Raw genomic sequence first — 20,000 nt, 5'->3', positions numbered from 1 at the left:
AAGGGTGAGCCCCCCCCACAAGCGCCTGTGCCCGCTCATGCAGTTCTGTTGCCTAGAAGACCTTCCATAAGTTATTGATTAAATTCTCATTGGGGAAGCAAGTGGGAGCTTTTATCTGCATGTCGAACTGGCGTGCAATGGTGCCTTGGCTGTATTGACTGGCTATGGGATATGCTGGCGGTCCCACTTGTCTTTTACGAAGAAGAGCACCGAGGGACGCTGGTTGTCATTCTGAGTCTGCTGTGTGGCAGCGTAAATAGTCCCCTTTCTAACCAACCTGGTGGGAAAAGTCAATATCCCATCAGCAGAGGAGGTAAACACATCAGGAGCGATGCCCTCTCCCTTCCTCCCCTGCTCCTGATTCCGGCAGCTCTTGAAATGTGCGCCCCAGTCAGCACCTGCGCTTGTGTCATTCACATGCACGGGGCGCCGGCCGTGGGCTGGCCCTGCCGGGAGGCGGGAGACAGGAGGCAGGAGGCGGCCACCGCCGCTCCAGGCCATTGTTGTGGATTCCCAGACTCCGGTAATTAGAACTTTCCAAGTGTCTTTCTGTAGTCGGCTACCGATGCCCCCCTCCCCCTTTCTCCTCGCCTCTCTTTTTCCAACCCCCTTGGGCATTTAAATCCTCGCCACAAAACTTTTTGTTGCTGTTTCTTGAAAGGCAATTGATGTAATTTAGAAAAGGTTGTGGAGAACAAATGTGAATGTGTAGCTAAGGAACAAAAACCTTGAGACCCAGCTTTAGTTTTCCGGGTGTTTTGTAGACTCCAGTGTTGCTCTGTTGTTTCAGTGGGCTTTTTCTTTTTGTGGTTGATGTGCACTCCCTTCCATGTTTCCTTCCCGATGCTTTCCTATTACGGGGCGCTGGGCAGCCTGGCTTGGCACAGGCCGGCGTCTGGGGGCCTGCGCGTCTCATTCTGGGAGCCGGCACGCAGGGTAGGGTGAGGGCGGTGCACAAGTGAGTATGGATTCCGGGTTCTGGATACCTGGGCTGGCATTTCTTCATCCCAGATTTCCAGCCGTGCGACCTTGGGCGAGTGACTTAACCTCCCACCTTGCTCAGCCAGCAAATGGGGATTTAAAAAAATTAAAGTCGGCTTCTCCAAACACTCACGGGGTTCCTGAGCAGCTTTGAACCAAAGCTGTGTCGTCTTAAGCATCTGGGGCAAGGTCGCCTCCCCTAGGGATCACCCTTATCCTCAAAAGATCAGACCTCGGTGTCTGGGCCCTACTGCTCCTTTAAACGAATCAAGTGTTAAGAGGTAGCAGGCTCTGGGGAAGGAAAGGCAGGATCTCCTCTCTGGCTGGTGGTGCCCGTCTCAGTGGGAAGGCCAGAGATGAATGGGTAGAAGCAGCAGGAAACAGAGGAAGGGCCGCTGCATACCCAAAGTTCACAGGCATACAGTGTGGACAAAGAAGAAGAAGAACTCTTACCAATGGACAGGTGCTCTCCAGACAGCCTACCCCTCACCTCTGTCAACAGAGGCATTTTGTATAGCAGAGGGACACAGACCGAAGGGCCTGAAAGCCAGCTAGGCCCAGCTGCTCCCGGGACCTTGCTCTGGGAGGCTCTGGCTTCCTTCAAGACAAAGTCTTTCCTGCCGCATCCATACTTGGCATGCGGTTGCGTGCGTATGCCCGACAGCGCTGCGAGAGTGGTGGCTGCAGGTGGGGCTCACCTTGGCTGCTGCACCCGGGCCTGCACCTGCAGCTCGCACCCCTGCACCTGCAGCTTGCATCAGTAGAGCCGGGCCCTGCCTGTCCCCCTGTGCGCTGAGTCAGCTAGGTGGTGACAAGTGGCGGGCAGGGCAAAGGAAGAAAGGCTCCCACAGAGGAATCTAGGGGTCTCACCCGCCCCCCCAACCACCCGCATGGGACTGGCCCCGGGTGTAGACCAGCCACAGGACCATGAGGACATCTGAGACACGGAACTGCAAACAGAATCCGCACCCTCTTCTGTAGTGCTTGACCAATAAATACTCAATGGTCTTTAAAGACGCTACCTCTGAGACTTGTAAACCTTTTATTTTTATATCTTTTTAGATAAGTGGAAGAAGTTTTTTACCCCCAAAGTTCGTCAGGACTACCAAAAACTCAAGAACACGGCGGAGCAGTTCTTGTCCCGGAGTGGCTACTCGGAAGTGAACCTCAGCAAACTCTTCGCTGACTGTGCCGTGAGGCCGTGAGGGAGGCCCAGAAGTGGGCGGCAGGGTGGGTGAAGAAAGACGCCTGGCTTCCTGGCAACTCCACCACCTCCGCCCAGGCCCTGCCTGCTCGGGCATCCCGTTTCCTTTAGGACCGTGCCTCGTGTTTGGGCACATGTGGCTTGGGGGGGCATGACCGACGGGGGTCCAGGGGACCACACCAGTCGCTCATCTACCAAGCATCAGAGAAGCTCAGAAGAGCCTTCCTGCCACAGTATAGCCCCTACTATTGAAACACGGCCTAGAGCCCTTGGCAAAGCGGCTGGAGAGCTGGCTGCTTCGTATTTGGGACTGGATTTCGAGGGGAGGGGTCAGTGAGGGATGAGAAATTAATTGAGAGTGGCTGGAATGCAGGGGACCCCAGGCTTTGCCCTAGGGCCTTCAGCAGAGATGCCCCCAGAGAGAGAGATTTATGAAGCCTGGTAGGAGCGCTAACATTTTGCCTTTTCACACGCCAATTAAACCCAGTCTGAACCCAACTGTTGCCCCAGCCGCTGGCTCCAGGAGTGGCTGTCCTTTTCAGTCTTGTCTTTTATATAGGTAGCCGAGGGGGGAGATAGAGACGCCTTGCATTTACTAAATAGATTAAACAAAGCTTACTTGTTTACTGAATCGCTCCAGAGTTGCACGTGCACACACATACTGGGCAGGTGTTTTAAATTCACATTTCCTTTTTTCCCCTTAGGTAGAAAGTCCAGGTAAGGTTTATAGAGTAGGAAAACACATTTAAAATAATTTGATATCCTATAACATTTCCTTTAAAATGTGTAGAGGTTGGGGCAAGGATCCTTGTGTTGTATTCAGAAGAAATTGGGAGGAGGTTTGGTTAATTAGCCCTGGTGCTGTTCTGTTTTTTGTTTTTTGGTTTTTTTTTTCCATCACAGTGGTGCCTCTTTGCTGGAAGCCAAATGTATTTCAATATAGCAGCCTTTCCATTACATTATTGGTAAGATCATACTAACAAAATATATTTCCCCTGTACACTATGCTATATTTTTTTTAAAAACGTCTACCTGTTTTTCTAAAAGAAAAAAAATATGTTGTGCTTTTCCCCCCCTGCTTAAATAAAGTTTTCTGAAAGGAAAGCAGTTGCAGTGAATCTTTATCAGGTGCAAAATGTTGGCTAGAGGTGGCAGCCAGGAGTAAGGGACGACTGGAGGCCATCCCCATCCCAAACCTCAGAAATCAGCTCTGAGATGCCCAAGTGATGTATGTCCAAATGTTCTGAGCAGCATTTGGGAGAATTCCTGTGGACTTTCGGTCCTTTAAGAGACGAAGTAAGGTTTCTCATGTGCTTTGCTGACTTGGACAGCCAGAGAGCTAAGCCAAGAGCCCAGTGGTGTCTGCTTTTGGAGAATGAGACCAGTGGCTCCTGGGAGAAAAGCCCCCCACAGGAGAAAGGTCACTCAGGATGGACCCTAGCGAATGCCCTTGTGAAAGCAGTGAGGATGGTACTATCTTCTGTCTTGCTTTGCTTTCTTTTTCCTCTCCCTCACTTTCCCCTCTGTATAAGAGACAGAGGTTCTAAGCAGAGACACTTTGGGTGTACGGCCCTGTCGGTTAATTAATGAATGCCTTGGTACCTCAGGCTCCCCAACCTGTCACAAGTGGGAGCAGCCACGTTGCTTTGGGAAATGAAGGGTGTAAGTGTGGTTTCCATGGTTTTGGTCATTTAAGGTTCTAGAGATGGTTCTCCCATGTGTGCTTCTGGAGCCCACGCCCCTACATTGCTTTCTGAAGAGAAGGCGTATTTTCCTTGGTTTCTGGAACCTGGGGTTATGATAAATACAAATAGAGAGTTATCCTGAACTTGGTCATCAAGAAACTCCAGGACACTCAAATAACTTCTTACTGCTCCGTTTCTTGTCTCTGCATCTAGCCAGCAAGCACTGCGAGGGCACGACCTGTTTCTGTAGCAAGTCTATAGAAGGTTAGATGTAGCATGGCCCAGGCCCGAAAATAGCTAATGGAGCCATAGATGCTTTCTCTCTCTCTCTCTCTCTCTCTCTCTCTCTCTTTTTAAGATTTTATCCATTCATTTGAGAGAGAAAGAAAAAGAGAAGTGGGTGGAGGGGCAGAGGGAGAGGAAGAAGCAGGCTCCCCGCTGAGCAGGGACCCCAGGGGCACAGTTGCTGGGCTCGATCCCAGGACCCTGGGCTCATGACCCTAGCCGAAGGCAGACGCTTAACCGACTGAGCCACCCAGGCGCCCTGCCATAGATGCTTTCTTGTTCAGATCTGGAACTCCAGTTGTGGGGTTTTTCTGGGAGGCACATATAGAGTCCTGAATTTTACAGAAAATTGCAACTGTAACTTTGATTAAGAATTCCAGTGGATCTATTCGAACACTGGAGAAGCACTCACTTTTCCCTAGCACTCACTTTTCTCCGAGAAAGGTTTCTACTCCTTGATTTTTGTCAGTTGATAGGGCAATGGGTGGGACAGATGCAGAAATGCCACCCACTTTGCAAGGGGGAGCCTACCCACATGTCTCCACAGGCTGCTGGGTGAGGATCTTAAGCTCAAGTTCTAACTAAGACTGAGCGGATGAAACCAGCCAGGCTCACACGACAGAGTGGCAGGGACTGTGGTGGACCACAGGGGCACGTCCTGTCCAAAGAGGACAGAGGTTACTCGGTGATGCTGGAAGGGCTGGAGCCCAGGGTGGCCCCATGATTCGGTTTTCAAGAGAAGCCAGGAATCCAGATATTCCGTAAAGTGGCTCAATTTCTAAGCCTTGGCAACTAATTTTTTTTTTTAAATAAAATTTTGAACACTGGGCCAGGCTAAACCTCTGGGCTCGATTTTATCTGGGCCAGTTGGGAAACGGTGCCCTAAAAGAACCCTGCTCCTCTCACGGTCCCATGCCTCTGAAAAGGGCACCTCTCCTGTTGAATGTAGGCAGTAGGATCTCCCTACAACAGGGTACACATTTATCTTAGACACCCACTGCTGGCTAACCCTCAACTCTCCTTCATTTAAAGGGGGCAGAGGGGAGGCCAGAAGTTGAAAATCCTACACAGATCATGCTCAAGATTTTAATTTGTCCAGGAAACAGTTAATCTTGTGACTCTTGGGGGCTAATCAAAGTTCATAGATGGGGGTTCGGGAGGGAATGTGGAAAGGGGATGAATCCACTTCCTTGACCACCAGCCCCTTCTCTTGCCCATCCCCACCTCTTAACCTCCAACACACGTGCACATCAACATGCCTTTTCAAATGTAGCATTTAAATTCGTTTGGTGGGAGATGCAAAGATAAGGAAACTCCAGAAACACATTTCCCTATCTTGTGTCAGGGTTTTAAGGAAAACACACCAAGCCCCAGACCCTCCATTCAGTGCTCCCATCCTAAACTTAAAGCCACCTTGCTTTCCCTCCCTCCCTTCTCTCTCTCTCTCATTCTCTCTCTCCCCTCACCTAAATATTTCTTAATTGAACGGTTTGCTGTGGAGCTTCCTTATAGCAGTTTAATAGATTAACTCATCTGAGCCAGCCTCAAATTTCAGATTAAAATTCCTTCATCCCGAAGGCAGCATTATCAGGTTGTTGGAGGCTGTTTTCAAACCTTGGTTTTGAATAGCAGCGGCTCTGCATTAATTTAACCACTAAGCTAATAAGTAGGTTTCGTTTTGTTATGCTAAGCTTTATTGCTTTTCTTTTGATCAGAATGGTGTTGTTGAGCAAAGCAGCAGACAAGGCATTCTTTGATGAGGGAATTAGCGCTCCATTCTTCCTCTATTATTCATAGCACAGTGGAATATGTAAGTACCTGAGGGTGTCAAAGGAGCGCAGGTTCTATTGCAAAGTGCTCGCCTTGTTTCTCTCAATAGCTGACTATGAGATGATAAACCGCTTAATACACTGTGCTAATTGGATGAGAGCAAAAAGAGATGGGAATTAAGGCGAGGCAAAAGGAGAAAGTGCAGCGAGCCTTCAATTCACTCTTTCACCGCTTTACCAGCCCCAAAGGAGGCACAAGCTTTCGATAAGCAGACTAGAGGTTTTGTGCGGAGATGAAATGAACGTGTTAGTGGATTCAAGTAATACACTAATTATTGCACAGTATAAATACCACTACTGGTTTTATAACAGGGAGGTAAACTTCTTTTGAGAGGGTTATAGGATTGCTTGGCAGTGGTGTAGAACCTAATAAGGGCCCAGAGTAATAACCCCCTGGATTAACAAAATTGCTGCTTGTAGAAGTATGATTCAGGCTTTTACGAAGATTTCCGGAGCATGAATAAAAATGACTGAATGACATTTCTTAATGTATAACTGGTAATCGCTCCCTTTTCTTTAAAGGAAAAAATGTATACTTCAAAGTGGACCGTTAATAACGTCCAGAGACAACACAACTTTTTCCTTTGTAAAAGGCTTTTTCTCCCCCACCCGGTCAGGTAGCGGGTTTCCTCCTCCCCGCCCCCCAGCCAGCCTAGTGCTGGCGGTGAAATATGCAGTTGCTCCATGGGACTCAGGGTTCCAAAATAGCCTTTTAGGCCCCATTTAAGACCCCCCTTCATCCACACACACTGTTGTGTATACACATGCACACATGCTCACGTACACATTTTTTTTTTTCCCTCTAAACGCAAGCTCCACGAGCCCATGTACAATTTCCTTCCCTCTAACATCAGCCCCCCTCTTCCAATCCGGTAAGATTTCCGCACTCAAAATGATACGAAAAGGAGAACCACGGGTGCCTCATCTCTGGGTTCTACAAATGCAAAACAACAGTAATAAATGTTTGCCCCAATTAGGGAGGAGGAGTGGGCCAATAGGAGAAAAAAAAATGGGAAACTGACTGGGGCCAATAACCGGTGACTTTAGCTCAAGTCTGAGTTTCAAGTCCCAAGTCGTGCCAAACCTTCTCCAATAGTTCCTCTCTCTAATTCGCATTCCTTCCGTTTTCCCCACCACAAACCTACGATGCCCGCCCCAACTGTCCACGCTCCAGGCCATGGGTGGTTGGTGACAGAAGAACACAGGGGCACCTTCTGATAATATTATGGTGCATATTATGCCCTTCTTGCCTTTCCTTCCAGGGCCTCATCCAGACCCGGCTAGCCTGTCTGAAAATGTAGCAAGTTAACTTTCCCCTTCCCCTCATCCTTCCCACAGAGGCTCCCAATCACCCCTCATCCCAGGACTCTGTAGGGGTGGCCCTGGGAAAGCAGGTGGTGGGGCATTCTGCCCTAGGTGTGACGGGGGACAGCCATGCCCCCATCGCAGGGGCTCTCCTGAACTCCCCTGGGCTCGGCATGTCCTCCGCGGTGGAAGAGGTTTGCCTAAGGTTGGGGGTGGGGGTCAGCCGCTCCCAGCATTGTGACCGCGTTCCCAGATATTGGGGCCAAATTGGGTTGCCATTCATTAATAATGCTCACAATAAGATTAAATCATTCTGGAAAATCTCATAAAATCCCCCTAAGTACGCTCCAGTGGCTCTTTCCAATCCCCATCATTCAGCACTTGGGGAGGTTTGGAAGGAGAAGAAAATTGGTTTCTTTGCTTTTAATGCTTCTTTGAAAAGATACTCAGAGTTTGTCATGCGTGACATGTCACATGTTTAATGTGGACTTGCTGGAAGTCAGGGGGTCTTTAGCGTGTGATATTTATGGGGAATATTAAGTGCAGAATGAGGTCCCTCCAGCTGGGGAAAGTTGAAAGAATAGGAGGCCCAGGACCGGGCTTGTTTGCGGCATCAGAATGACATAGGATTAAGAGTTTGTAAAACAAGGCGAGGGGTTCTCATTGGCCAGTAATAAATGTAATCCTTGGAGGTAATTTCACGCAATTTGCTTCTGCTCCATGGAAGGGTCAAATGAGAAAAAATGACTTAAAAAAGAGTTCATTAACAGGAAGAATGGTACTGTTTCTCGTATACCATCCAACTGGCAGCCTGGAGAGGAAAAAAAGCCGTACCTAAACAAAAAGCCAAAATCGACGGAAAATTGATATTGACCACCAAAAAAAAAAAACAAAAAAAAACCTTTCCCTCACTCCCTCTTCTCCTGCACTCCCCCATCCCCACCTCCAAACTCCAGAGTAACCCTGCCCACGCCAGGAAGGGGCCTTCACACCCGGAGAGCCGGTGGAGCCTGGGGGTTTGAGGCACTCAGATCTCCAGGGGATGCCCTAGAAAGTTCCCGCCGGGCCTGCTAAAGTCGAGAAAGGAGTGCGTGGCCGCAGTGGCCGAGGAGAGGTGGTGGGCGGCCTGCTCCCCCACCCCGCCATGCCCCAGGCCGGGCTTCTGCTTTCGAGCTCCGCCCTTTGCGAGTCCGGAGCCGGGGCTCGGCGGCGGTGGCCCACCCGATGGCCCAGGGCCCGCGAAGCCCGTGGGCGCGCTCCCCAAAGTTCCCAGCAGGCGAGGGCTCCGGATTTCAGGGCCGGGTGGGCTAGCCGAGGACACCCGGGCCTGAGCGCGGCAGCTGCCGAGCGGGTTACCCCCCCCCCCCACGCCCCGAGTTGCCGCCGACCTCTGCCCGACCGCGCACCTGCCCCTCGGCCGCGCACACTTGCGCTCCCCAGCCGCAGGGGGACCCGCCCCCCCTTCTGCAGGGCGCGGCCCGGGAGCGCGCGCGGAGCTCGACGGCCGGCCCGGAGACTCGCCCCCGCCCCCCGCGGCGCCCGACTGGCCCACGGCCTGGCGGGGCGGCTGGCACCCGCTCCGCGAGCCCGGTAGTCACGCCGCGGCAGCACCCCACCCCCCGCCTGCCCCTCTCCCCAAAGGTCCGGCGCGCTAATTACTACAAATTGAAACTAATTAAGCTTCTCTTCCCTTTCCCATCACCCTGGGAGCGTCGGCGAGACCCAGCCCCCGCGGGCGGGCTTACCCCGCGGTCACCGGGAGGGGCGCAGGAAGGGCGGGGGGCGGGGGGGCGGGGGGGCGAAGCCACGGTTCCCGGCGCGGGGAGGAGGGCGCCGAGGGGGTTACAGATTGCAAATCTGTGCGGGTCTCCTCTCAAGAAACCTGAGTTGTTTAGATTTTTTAAAATGTATACATTTCCCAGTGCCTGGATAAGTGATGTAATGACATTTGTCGAGTTAAGATCTGCCACTTGGATACCCCTCGCTGCCTTTCCATCACTGTTTCTGCGTTCCTCTCTCTCCCTCTCCCTCTCCCCCTCTCGGTCTCCTCTCTCTCTCTCTCTCTCTCTCTCTCATACACACACACACACGCGCGCGCGCGCGCGCGCGCGCACGCACCCTCCTCCCCGCGGGTATACTGTGGAGCCCGCCCCCTCGGAAGCCAGCGCTTCGGCTTCTTGCTCTCGCCATTACCTGTCATCTCGGACTGCGCACTTCCTTGCTACGTGGCACTTTCCACGAACAGTTTCCTTCACCTTCCGAGCCGATACTCTCGCTCGCTTCAAATTTCTATCTCCACCGTCAACAACACCTACCGTCCACCAACCGCCCCCCCTCGGGCCCACCCCACGTCCGTAGCCCCGGACCCTCAGCGTCCGCTGAGACACGACCCGGGGGAGCCGAGATGCGGCGGAAAGTGCTGCGGCGGCGTCCTTAACTTATGGAAGGAAACCCGAATCCCTTTGAGGATCACATTCAAACCGGGGGCCTCTGCCAGGAAAACGCGCTTGCAGATGAACCGAGGAGGTGCCGGGGCGCCAGAGCCCACCCCTGGCCTCTGGCGGGCCCCGGGTCTGCCGACCCCACAGCGCCTGCATAGAGCATTCACACTTCCTTTTGTTAAACATATAATTTTTTTTTTTATTTTGAGCGTGACACTTCTCCACTAGATAGCAAGGAAAAGTGATAACAATTACACATTACACAAAAGTACTGTACCATTGCCTTTATCTTGAAGGTTTCGGAAGCCTCTACAGTTAATAAGTTAAATAAAGGGCTTGAGTACATAAATATTTGTCTAGGAACCCTACCGTATCTACAACACAGTAAGAATCTACAGGAGGACGGACTTTTACCATACCACGCTGAGTGCAATTGCGTTATAACATTTCAAATATACAAAGCTCTGTTCTTTTTTTTTTTTTAATAACAATGGTATGTACAGAATCAATAATCACAGTTTGGTGACTTCAACAGTCCATATTCTAGCAGAGTATTTCCCTTTGGTTTGATATAAAAACCTTGGTTGGTGTATGATAAAGAAGAGAACAAGAACAAGACGCCCCTTTCTGTTAAGTGCACTGTTAGCTATCTTACAGATTCGCATTCGCTTCCCTGGCCCTGGCTTCACACCGGGGCCCACGCTGGGGAGATCAACTTAGAGCGCCAAAATGCTGTTAAAAAAAAAAAAGCTAAGTGGGGTGCCAGGAGGAAGGGGGGTTGGGTTTTTAAATTTTTTAACTTCAGTACCAGGCGTCTTGGAGAGAAAACCTCCCCGATATTTTCAGCAAAATAAGAACGGGAGAGAGTGGACGTTAGAGGGGGAGCGAGGTTGGCAGTGGCGGGGACAGGGGGCAGGGGCAAGGGCAGGGGCGGGTGGACAGCCAGCCGAGGAGGTGCCACGTCCGGGAGCGCCAGGGGCTGCCTTGCCCGCATCCAGGCTGCTGCGAAGGCGGCTGCGCTCTCTCAGTGCCGTCTCGGGAGTGTGCTGGTCCTCTGTTTCCATTTGGTCTTGAGTGGTGCTGAGTGAGGTGACCTTTCGGGGTGCGCCCGGGGCGCGAGGGTGGAGGGCAGCCTTTAGCACACCTCCTTGCCCGTGCTGGTGCCCGGCAGGATGTTGAGCTGCGTGAGCTGCGCGGCGTGCTCCTTGGCCTTGAGCCTCAGCGCCGCTATGCTAGAGGCGCGTCTGTCTGCGGCCGCGGTGGCCGGGTCGGCCAGCGCGCCCGACGCCACCGCGCCCTCCACGGCCGGCGTGGGCTGTCTCAGGAGCGCGGCCGCGGTCGACGCGCTGGTCAGGGGGGCCATGGTGGAAAAGAGCCTGCAGGGAGAGCAAACAGCGCGGTCACGGCCTCGGGAGCTGAGCGCGGCGCCGGGCGGGGGAGGAGGGGCGTAGGAGGGGGTGGGGGTAGGCAGCGTTTCCCGCCGCCTCTCACCGGGAGAGCAGAGGGCCACACAGGGGTGCAGACGGGCGCCGCCGCAAGAAGCCTGGAGTCGCAGGGCTAGGGTGGGCCACGGGCTGGGGAGCAGATGGGAGCATGGGTGGGAGGCTAGGGTGCTCCGAGAGGACTTTACTAGAGGAGGGAACCGACGGAGGGGGCGGGGAGTGGGTGGAAAGGCCAAAGGGCCTGGTATTCTGAAAGGATCAGGGCCAGGGCGGAGGCAGGTCCTGTGGCCCAAAAGCTAACGGCCCAATCGCCTGGATTCTGTGCTTTCTCCTAAGAAGGGACTGTATTCTCAGACGGGGAGCTCCCATTGCCAGGGGAGAGAAGAAAGACAAGGAGAAAGAGGAGAAGAGAGATAGAGGGAGGAATAAAAAAAAAGAGAAAGAAGGGAGAAGGTGGAGTCAAAACTGATCAAGACGTACGCTGCAGACTTTGTACTCTCCCTAGGGCGCCTTCTCGGCCCGGGGACTCCTTTTGCCTGGAAAAGCTGGCCTGGTTTGCTGGCCTTGCCGCCGACCGGGCCACCCTCCCGCGCCAGACTGAGCCGCCGGTGCCCAGCCAACGACCGCGAGGTGGGGGTGGGGGGCGCCCGCCTGTTGATTTCCGCTCGACAGGCCACTCTGACCCGCCAGCCGCCCCGCGTCCCGGCGCGGCGACACTCTTGCCCCGTCGGCTTCCCTGCGTCCTGCAGCCTCGTGCCCCAGAGAGCCCCCGAACCCGCGACCCCTGCGCGCGGTGCACGGCGACGCGCAAGCCTGGGCTCCCAAGCCTGGGATTCCAGTCCGTGCCACCAACTCCAGGCGGCGCCGGGATTGCTTCTCGCCGCGCCTCCACCCCCTTCGCACAGCACAGCGGACCTGCAGCTGAGGCCAGAGCCACCCCTGGCCACCCGACACTACCACCCCCAGGCCCCCCTCATGTCCCTTCCCCCCCTCCCCCGCCCGCAGGGTTCTGGCTCCGAACTCCTGCAGGGCCGACTCGGAGTTTCCAGGATTAGAAATGCGCCCACTAGGGTTCGAGGAGAGCCTCCTGCTTCTCCCAAGCCCCCCTCCACCCCTCATGCCACCCCCACCGCACTCCTCTTGCAGCCTCTCCAAATCTCGAAGTCTGGTACTCCAGCCGTGGTTTGCCAGCTTCTACAAGTCACTTGTCGGAAGGAAAAGGGAGCGGGGGGGGGGGGGGGACGGGGGTGGTTCGGGGGACACAGGACTTAAAGTTGTTTTCCCAGAAAAACTTAAAGTGTGGCCTGGAGGGGGTGTACGATGCCCTGGTTCCATATAGGTAAACTGAGTCACTAACTACACTTCAGTGCACTCGCTGGTTATTTTATCAGTTTGTTACACGAAACTACTTTTACTTAGTGTCTTTTTTTGAAACTTTTCTCTAAAAGATGATTTTTGTTAAGTGGCTGCGCAGTTGGATGAATCTGTTATTTCTTTGTTCTCCCAAAGAGAGATCACTGAAGCTGCATTCAGTTTTATTTTCACTGCACTTTCCAACTTAGTACATCCCTCCTTTGTTTCTTTGTCTGGGTGATTATACAGACTTTTTATTTCATCATTCGATGTTCATTTAAAGAAAGGGAATTATAATATACGATGAACTGTTTCTTTTATTTCGTTGTCTTGTGCCGCCGTGCGGGTCGGGGGTTGCACATATGGGGGTATGGTTGGCAGCGGGTCACTTGAGTGACAGGGAAGTTAGAGTCTGGGGAAGAAGAAAGAATTCTTTGCACCCAGAGGGCCGGTGGCTCCAGGGCTCCTGTGGAAACCAGAGCTGTGTTCCTCTGCCAGGCTTTGGAGCATGGGGAAGGATTTTTGCAAAATTTGAAGAGTCCTCCCAGCTCTGTAGGCTACACGTGTACACGGTTACACACATAACCACCTATGGCCTGAGCGATTGCTGCCTTCAACTGGTACTTTTACAGCTTTCAATGAACACTCCCAGTTGTCACGGCTGTTGTTACTGCCACCGCCCTCCCCTTTGCTGCTCCGTCCCAAGTCATTCCCTTCAAGAGCCACACTGTTTGAGGCAAAATTAGAGAGTATTTTCTTTGGCTAAATCTCTGGGAGTTGGCCAAAGAGCGAAGATGTGGAGCTGCTGCCTGTCTCCTGTCTCCGGCCTCCTCCCTGACCCCAGCCTCTGTGTGTGTATGAGACAGACAGACAGACAGACTCCCCGAGGCCGCGCGTTACCTGCCGAACGCAGGGCTGATGAAGGCCGGGTGTCGGAACACAGCGGCTCCGAGGAAAGTGCTCAGGCCCAGCGGCGCCCCGCTGGGCGGCAGGCTGGCCGAGCCAGGAGGCGGAGGTAGGCTCGGGAAGGCGGCGGCGGCGGCGGCGGCGGCGGCCGTCCAGGCCGAGTCGAGCGCTGGGTGGTGCGGAGGGAAGGGGCTGGCGTCCAGGTAGGGGCTCAGCGGGTGGGTGGCCGAGAGCGGCCCGGGGAAGGGCAGCCCGGGAGGATGGGTCTGCGCGCCCGCCTTCTCCCGCTTGCGCCACTTTGCCCGACGGTTCTGGAACCAGACCTGCAAGGCGGAGAGAGCCGGGGTCGGCGGGCCGCTGGGTGGGGGGGGGGGGCGGGGGGGGGAGCGCGCCCCGGCCTCCTCCCCACCCTCCTTAGTGCTGCGGGGGCCCCTCCTTTCCACCGAGGCCGGCGCCCACTCGCCCCTCTCTGGCCTCAGGTTATTCGAAGACACCTCTGGGGGCCAAACAAACTGGTGGCGAAAAGGAGCCCAAACTTAAAGCCAGCAGGAAACACGGGGCAAGCAAAGCCTTTCCAGCGCGTATTTCAAACAGCCTAGTTCTTTTCCAAAGTTGGAAGAAAGTAGTCCCGTGTGTTTAGAGATGGGGAAACCGAGGTTTAAACGTCTGCGCTGCCATCTGCTTGCAGTGCATCTCTAGACACATCGCTTAAAAACCTCTCAACCTCAGTTTTCTAATCTGTAAAATGGTGATAATAAAACTTCACTCATAAGGCTGTTATGTGGAATGAATAACCTAAAGCATGTGAAAGCTCGCCTTGGACAGTGACTCTTGGCAGTGGGCAGCCACCCAGAGAGGAACAAATATCGGTTCTCTGCTGCATACCAGCGGGTTCCGCCTATTTCAGGTTTACCCAAGAGCTGGCAAAATCCCTGCTGTGTGGAAAAGGGGATCTCAGGGAGGCGGTTCATTTATTCTTTCCAGAAATATTTATTGAACACCTAAGAGCACTAAGCTGGATTCTGGGGCTTGGGGAAAAGCTGGGCAGGAGGGAAAAGCTGGGTTTGCCCCAGCAAACAAGCATACATTGGGGGGGGGGGGTTGTCCGGGAAAGGGAATCTGGAGCCTGGGGCCTGCTCTCTGCGGGGGCTCTATGCAGGGCCTGGTTCTAGCCAGGAAGGCACTGCCTGCCAGGCCCAGGTACGCAGCAATCCCTGGACAAATAGAAATCAGAGTGCGGGCTACCTGTAGACTTTACACATCTTCAGAGCTAACAGGCCCTTGATTTCTTTGCGGGATGTGGTTTAAATAGGTTATTTAAATAAGAGAGTTCTAGGCTTGGGGGAGTTTCCAGCACAAGGTATCTTCCTAATTGTTAATAGAAAGCAGTTTTAGTAGAGACCTTTACCTGAAATGTGGCAGCTACCATGGTCTAAAAATAACTCCCAGGAGCATGAAATTATTTTTATGTGACCTGCTCATCACACCCACAGCTAATAAGATATGCTCCTTCTCCCCTGAAGGCATTAATATTTTTAGGCTTGGGTTGATGCCTGCACACAAGTCTAAAAATTAAGAATGAACTCCAGGGCTATACAGAGTTATATGAAAATATAATGTAAATGATCCCAGAGGACTTTGTGTGTGTGTTTTTTTTAATGTGAAGACATCCGTGCCTTTCATATATACACACTTGGAGCTTGTCGTAGTGGCCCTGGTGTCTAAGCTGGGCTTCACTTCTAGACAGCCACCTTTGGCAAGAGAAATCAAGAATCCACATCGGTTGATTATTTCAAATTCTGCTGAAAGGGGACCCATCCATAGGATTCCACAGCCCTCAAACAATCTATTTGTGAATTGGAGAAACACTGTAGTGTGGAAATTCAGAGGCTTGAAAAAGTTAAGACTAGATGGGACCAGGCTGGGTGGGTAGCTTTTGTGTATCCAAATCTGTCTAGACGAGAGTATCCACCACTCTTCGATGGCAGTGAAAGGAGTAAAGGAGGGGAGGCGGGCAGCGGAGGCAGAATGCCCTCAAAGAACGTGGAAACCTTTTGCAGACAGATCGTCTCTCCCGGCTCAACTGCAGTCATCAAGATGTCCCCCTGCAATTCCTCATTATTGAATTAATACCTCTGAGGCCTCCAAAGGTAAACGAAAGGACTCTAATAATTCATATTCACTTAATTACATCTTCTCCAGTGAATAGGGAGAGAGGAGAAGGGGAGGGGGCGCTCTCTTTCTTTTTAAAAGTTATTTAACTTTCCCACGACTCGTTCCCCTGAGCTGAAAATACGGAGTTGCTGTCACATCTCTGTTTGACAATGGAGAAATGTGTCAACAGAAAGGAGGGGACAGGCCTCATCATTAGCCCTCTAATGCAAGAAGCTGTTGTGTATTAAATGAGCCATATGGAATTTATTGTGCTTTATCAGCGCTTGATTTTGACTGTAAAGTGATTCACTCAGCTCCTAACCCAGGGACATCTGTTTTCTGTTGGCCACCGGGGCTGCCCAGTGTTGATCGTCTCTCTGGTTATGAGGCCTGGGTTCGGAAATGCACTCTGGTATGGGGCAGCAAACACCTTTAATAGCATTGCACTCACTCCCTATTAGATCAATGTGGGCTCATTGCTATAAAAAATGGGAAATCAAATAGCATTAGCCAGCTCCTTGTGCGGGCGGAGGGAAAATCAAACAGCATTTTGCCTTCAAATGGCCCTGTTTGTTCTAGCACTAAGTGGGCTTTTATGAAGCCCGATTGGAGACTTAATCGCAGCCAAATACCTGCTTGGAGCTGAGCGGATTTGTCTAACAACCAAATCCATGCTCCATCCCATTATTTCAATCAGGAGAAGTCAGTCCTCCGATTGTTTCCTACAGGGGCGGTGGAACCAGGGGGCTCCTGACTGCCGCGCAGGGACCCTGAAACCCCTCTTCTGATCCTGGACTCACTCCTTCCTCAAGGCTCCCAAACCCAGAAACCTTCCCCTCCAACCTCCCAGCTCTTCACATTTTCATCTTTTTGTGCATGAGTGTTTGGGTCTATCTTTTTCTGATTCTGCTTTTCTTCATTTTATGAAGGGGGTCTCACCCCCCCCAACCCATCCACCCTCCCTCTCTCCCACTCCTCTCCCCACCCCTCCCCTTCCCTCCTCTCTGTCCCCGTGGTGCAGCTCACCTGGACTCGGGCCTCCGTCAAGTCCAGCCTCATGGCCAATTCCTCCCTGTAAGAAAGCAACACACAGACAGGAGGTCACAGCTGGCTCCGGCAAGCCCTCTCAGCCACCTTCCCCTTGCTGGCAGGCCTCCTCCATTAGGGTCTCCCCTGGCTGCCCGCCCTCACCCCCAAACAGATGGGCATCGTGATTCCTTCACCACCGAAGTGCCTGCTATTTGATTGAAAACATAAAAATACACAGCGCATCGCTGGATATAGGATATTATATCGTATCAGACTATATTCACGAGGGACAAGGGAGGGCTTCTTGAGTCCGTAAGCCTAACTGGGTCCTCGGATTTGCCCCCACTCTCCCTTAAGCCAGAGTTGGACAAAAAACACACAGGCACACAATGCTTACGGCCTCTTCTGTCCTAACATTACATGGGAGAACTCAGTATTCAACCAAAAATGTTCTTCCTGCCCTTGGTGTCTCTCTGCCTTGAAAATTTTTCTTCTGCCTCCCTCCCCCCCCTTCTCTCCCCCCCCCCCCGCTTCTCTCTCTCTCTCCCTCTCCAGCTCTTTGCCTTTCCCTCCATCTCTCTATCCACCGCCCCCCCCCCCGCCTCTCTCCCTCCCTCTCCCCTTAGGTCAGACTCTCCATTACCCTCTGGAGATATGTTAAGCTTGTTAAGAGTTCAGTGGGGTAATTTTTTGATTAAACAAAATTCTGCGCACCTCCTGACTCCAGTGCCCACTACAAACCCTGCCCATCTCAGGGGAAGTCAATTTAACTGAAACCCTACCCCGTCATTGCAGTTATTACTGCGACAATTAAGGCAAATAGGAAACCATTAAGATGCTGTAAAATGGCTTACGACCTGTTTACCGAAAATATGAGCTCGAGAGAATAAGTGGCTCTACGCCCGCTCATATGAAAGATCGGGGACTGCCCCAGCCTGGGACCCAGGTCTGCACTGCTGGCAGCCCCCCCCCCCCCCCGCCGGTCCACACCTGAAACTTCAGGACCAGGAGAGAAAACCGGTTCACCAAGCGCTTTCCGTTGCCCCCTGCTGCAGTGAGCACCAGCAAATGTAAAACCACACTTTGGGCCGGCTCCCCGCCTGAGCCCAGGCGCTCTAAATAACCCCCAGTGGGAAAGAGGTGGACACCAGCAGGCGAAGAGGAGCTCCCCCCCCTTCACATACCACGGTTCACCCTGGAGAAGCTAAAAAAGGGCAGACCTGGATGCCAAATGACACCTCATCGTTTTCTTCCTTTGAAATACACATGTGTCAGAAATGCAAAAAGCAGGTCGGCCAGGTAGCTAGTTGATAGCACACACCGATTTTAAAAATTTATGTTCTTCTTTAAAGATGGTGAAGGGACCGGATGATATAGGGGAGGACCAACTTTAGCTCAAGGGATAACCAAGTGTAGTGCCTGCCAGCATCAGATCCACTCTTTTCTATGACTGCTCAGGAGAGTTTGGCAATTACTTGCCAGATCAACAACACTTGAGAGTTGGCTCGGGCCTCCTGAGCTCCGAGCAGGGAGCAGCGGTTCCTCCTCGGGTTCAAAGGGGCGGGCAGCCTTCAGCTTCTAAAACGCATATTGAAAAGCTGCACACGTCTTGAGCGAAGGAGCTGCCGGAGCTTAACAAGCTCTGCGCCCGGCAGACACCCATCCGTTCCTTGCTACCCACCGAGGGAGGTTTGCCTTGACGCTGGCTCCTCGCCTGAGCCCAGACCTTGGCCTTAGGGTGGCAGAGGAAGGCCCCCAGGCTGGCCAGCGCCCCAGGTTGGACGAACCAGCTGGGGCCCTTGGGGTCCAGTCATCTCACCTCTTTCCCCGAAACCCTTAAGGCAAGAGGGAAGTGGAGCATGACCAGGTGGAACACCCTGGCTGGACAGCCGTGCAAAGAGGAAAAGTCGCCCCCCCCCCCGCAGCCGTTTTGTCTACTGTCTGCCAGGCTGCCAGCAATCCTGCGCACCCCTGTAAACCCGCGTACAATAAACGAATGCTGGGCTTAACGTGGGTGTGGCAAGAGAGGACAGTGATGAGAGGGAAGATTCTGGCTGGTGCCCCGCAGATGTACAGACACCAAACCCTGCCCAGTTCTGACTTGCTTCCGTCCTTTCAGAAGTCCTCAAACCACAGAACTTGAATCTTTTTAAAGGCCTTCTCCGCAGGCAGGGGCTCCAGCCTCACTGTGAACAGCGAACAGCGTAACTGATACGCACCAGGCTCCTGGGGCATCAGGCGGGCGGGGGGGCGGGCAGAGAGTGCGCACCACACAGAGGCCAAAAATAGCCCCTGTTTTTGCTTTGACCGCGAGGGCCCGCGGCGCTTCCTGCGCCTTGCCTGGGACCAGGCCGGGCCCGCAGCGCCTGGGGTCCGGCGTCTGTGTTCTGGGGTGCGCGAGCCTCCGAGGTGGCGCTTTCGGGCACTCTTTGGAGAGGCCATTTTTCTCTAACTAAAACTTGTAATTTGGGAAAAAAAATTACACTGGAGAGACTTTGGGAAGGAAAGGAATCATCCCAGTCCGAACTTAAAGGCCGGAGTAGGGGTGGGGTTGGGTGTGGGTAGTTTTTCGTGAGCAGGGGTGGGTGCGTTGGGAGGGCACACCTGGGCCGAGTCCAGGAGCCAAGTCCCTGCCCCGAACCCGGGGCCCCTGCCCGCCCGCCTTCCCTCGCCGGGGCCCGCTCGCGCTCTCCGCCAGCTACCGCCGCGCCCGCCCCTCTCGCCTACCTAGTGAAGACGTCTGGGTAGTGCGTCTTCTGGAAGGCCCGCTCCAGTTCCTCCAGCTGGTAGCTGGTGAACGTGGTGCGGTAGCGCCGCTGTTTGCGCTTCAGCAGCCCCTCCTCGGAATCGCTGCCCGCAGACAGACACACGCTGTCCTCGCCGTCCTTGCCCTCAGCGTCCTCAGGGTGCAGCAGGAGCTCCTCCTTAGGCGATAGCTCCCCGCCCTCGGTGGCCGCGGCGGCGGCGGCGGCGGCGGCGGCGGCGGCGGCCACCGCACCAGTGGCGGCCACGGCGCAGCGCCGGGGCTCCTTGAGCAGCGCGCGGGCGTCGTCCTCCAACAGCTCCTCCTCGTCGTCCTCCAACAGCTCCTCTTCCTCGTCTTCGTCCTCTTCATCCTCCAGCAACTCCTCCTCGTCGTCCTCGGCGCCCGTACCGCCACCCGCCGCCGGGGCGCCACCGGGGCCGCTGGCCGCGCCGAGGCGCTCGTCCGGGTGCGCGGCGCCCCCCGGGCCACCCAGCTCGTCCAGCGCGGGCGGTGGCGGCACGAAGGGCGCCCCGTTCTCGCGGTACGACTTGCTGCGGCTGATGCTCACCTGCGGTGCCTGGCTGATCTTGAGCGTGTCCCAGGCCGCGGCGGCGGCGGCCGCGGCGGCCACGGCGGCCCC

At 53.9% G+C, this 20,000-nt stretch overlaps 2 protein-coding genes across 4 annotated transcripts in view; one reads left to right on the top strand and one right to left on the bottom strand.

Moving 5' to 3' along the window:
- POLA1 (DNA polymerase alpha 1, catalytic subunit) overlaps positions 1–3,079 on the top strand; it is a 299,784-nt gene extending 296,705 nt beyond the window's left edge. For 2 of the 3 annotated variants that reach the window (XM_073901954.1, XM_025857680.2), the window contains one exon: positions 2,044–3,079. In XM_073901954.1, coding sequence (XP_073758055.1) covers positions 2,044–2,186 — 143 coding nt within the window. In that variant the 3' untranslated portion in view covers positions 2,187–3,079. The remainder of the gene's footprint in view (positions 1–2,043) is intronic. The other variant, XM_073901952.1, reaches the window with a different exon arrangement.
- Positions 3,080–9,929: 6,850 nt separating this feature from the next.
- The window catches only part of ARX (aristaless related homeobox), a 14,631-nt gene continuing 4,560 nt past the window's right edge, over positions 9,930–20,000 (bottom strand). Inside the window, exons 4-7 of the mRNA XM_073902216.1 lie at positions 19,342–19,999; positions 16,612–16,657; positions 13,426–13,754; positions 9,930–11,106 (exon numbers count right to left, since the gene is read on the bottom strand). Coding sequence (XP_073758317.1) covers positions 10,866–11,106; positions 13,426–13,754; positions 16,612–16,657; positions 19,342–19,999 — 1,274 coding nt within the window. The 3' untranslated portion in view covers positions 9,930–10,865. The remainder of the gene's footprint in view (positions 11,107–13,425; positions 13,755–16,611; positions 16,658–19,341; position 20,000) is intronic.

The sequence above is a fragment of the Callorhinus ursinus genome, unplaced genomic scaffold (assembly GCF_003265705.2).
Source record: "Callorhinus ursinus isolate GAN/ISIS: 27379988/994484 unplaced genomic scaffold, GSC_fseal_2.0 scaffold16, whole genome shotgun sequence".
Lineage (NCBI taxonomy): Eukaryota > Metazoa > Chordata > Mammalia > Carnivora > Otariidae > Callorhinus > Callorhinus ursinus.
The sequence above is the reverse complement of the archived record's forward strand: the minus strand, read 5'-3'. Positions and strand labels throughout refer to the sequence as shown.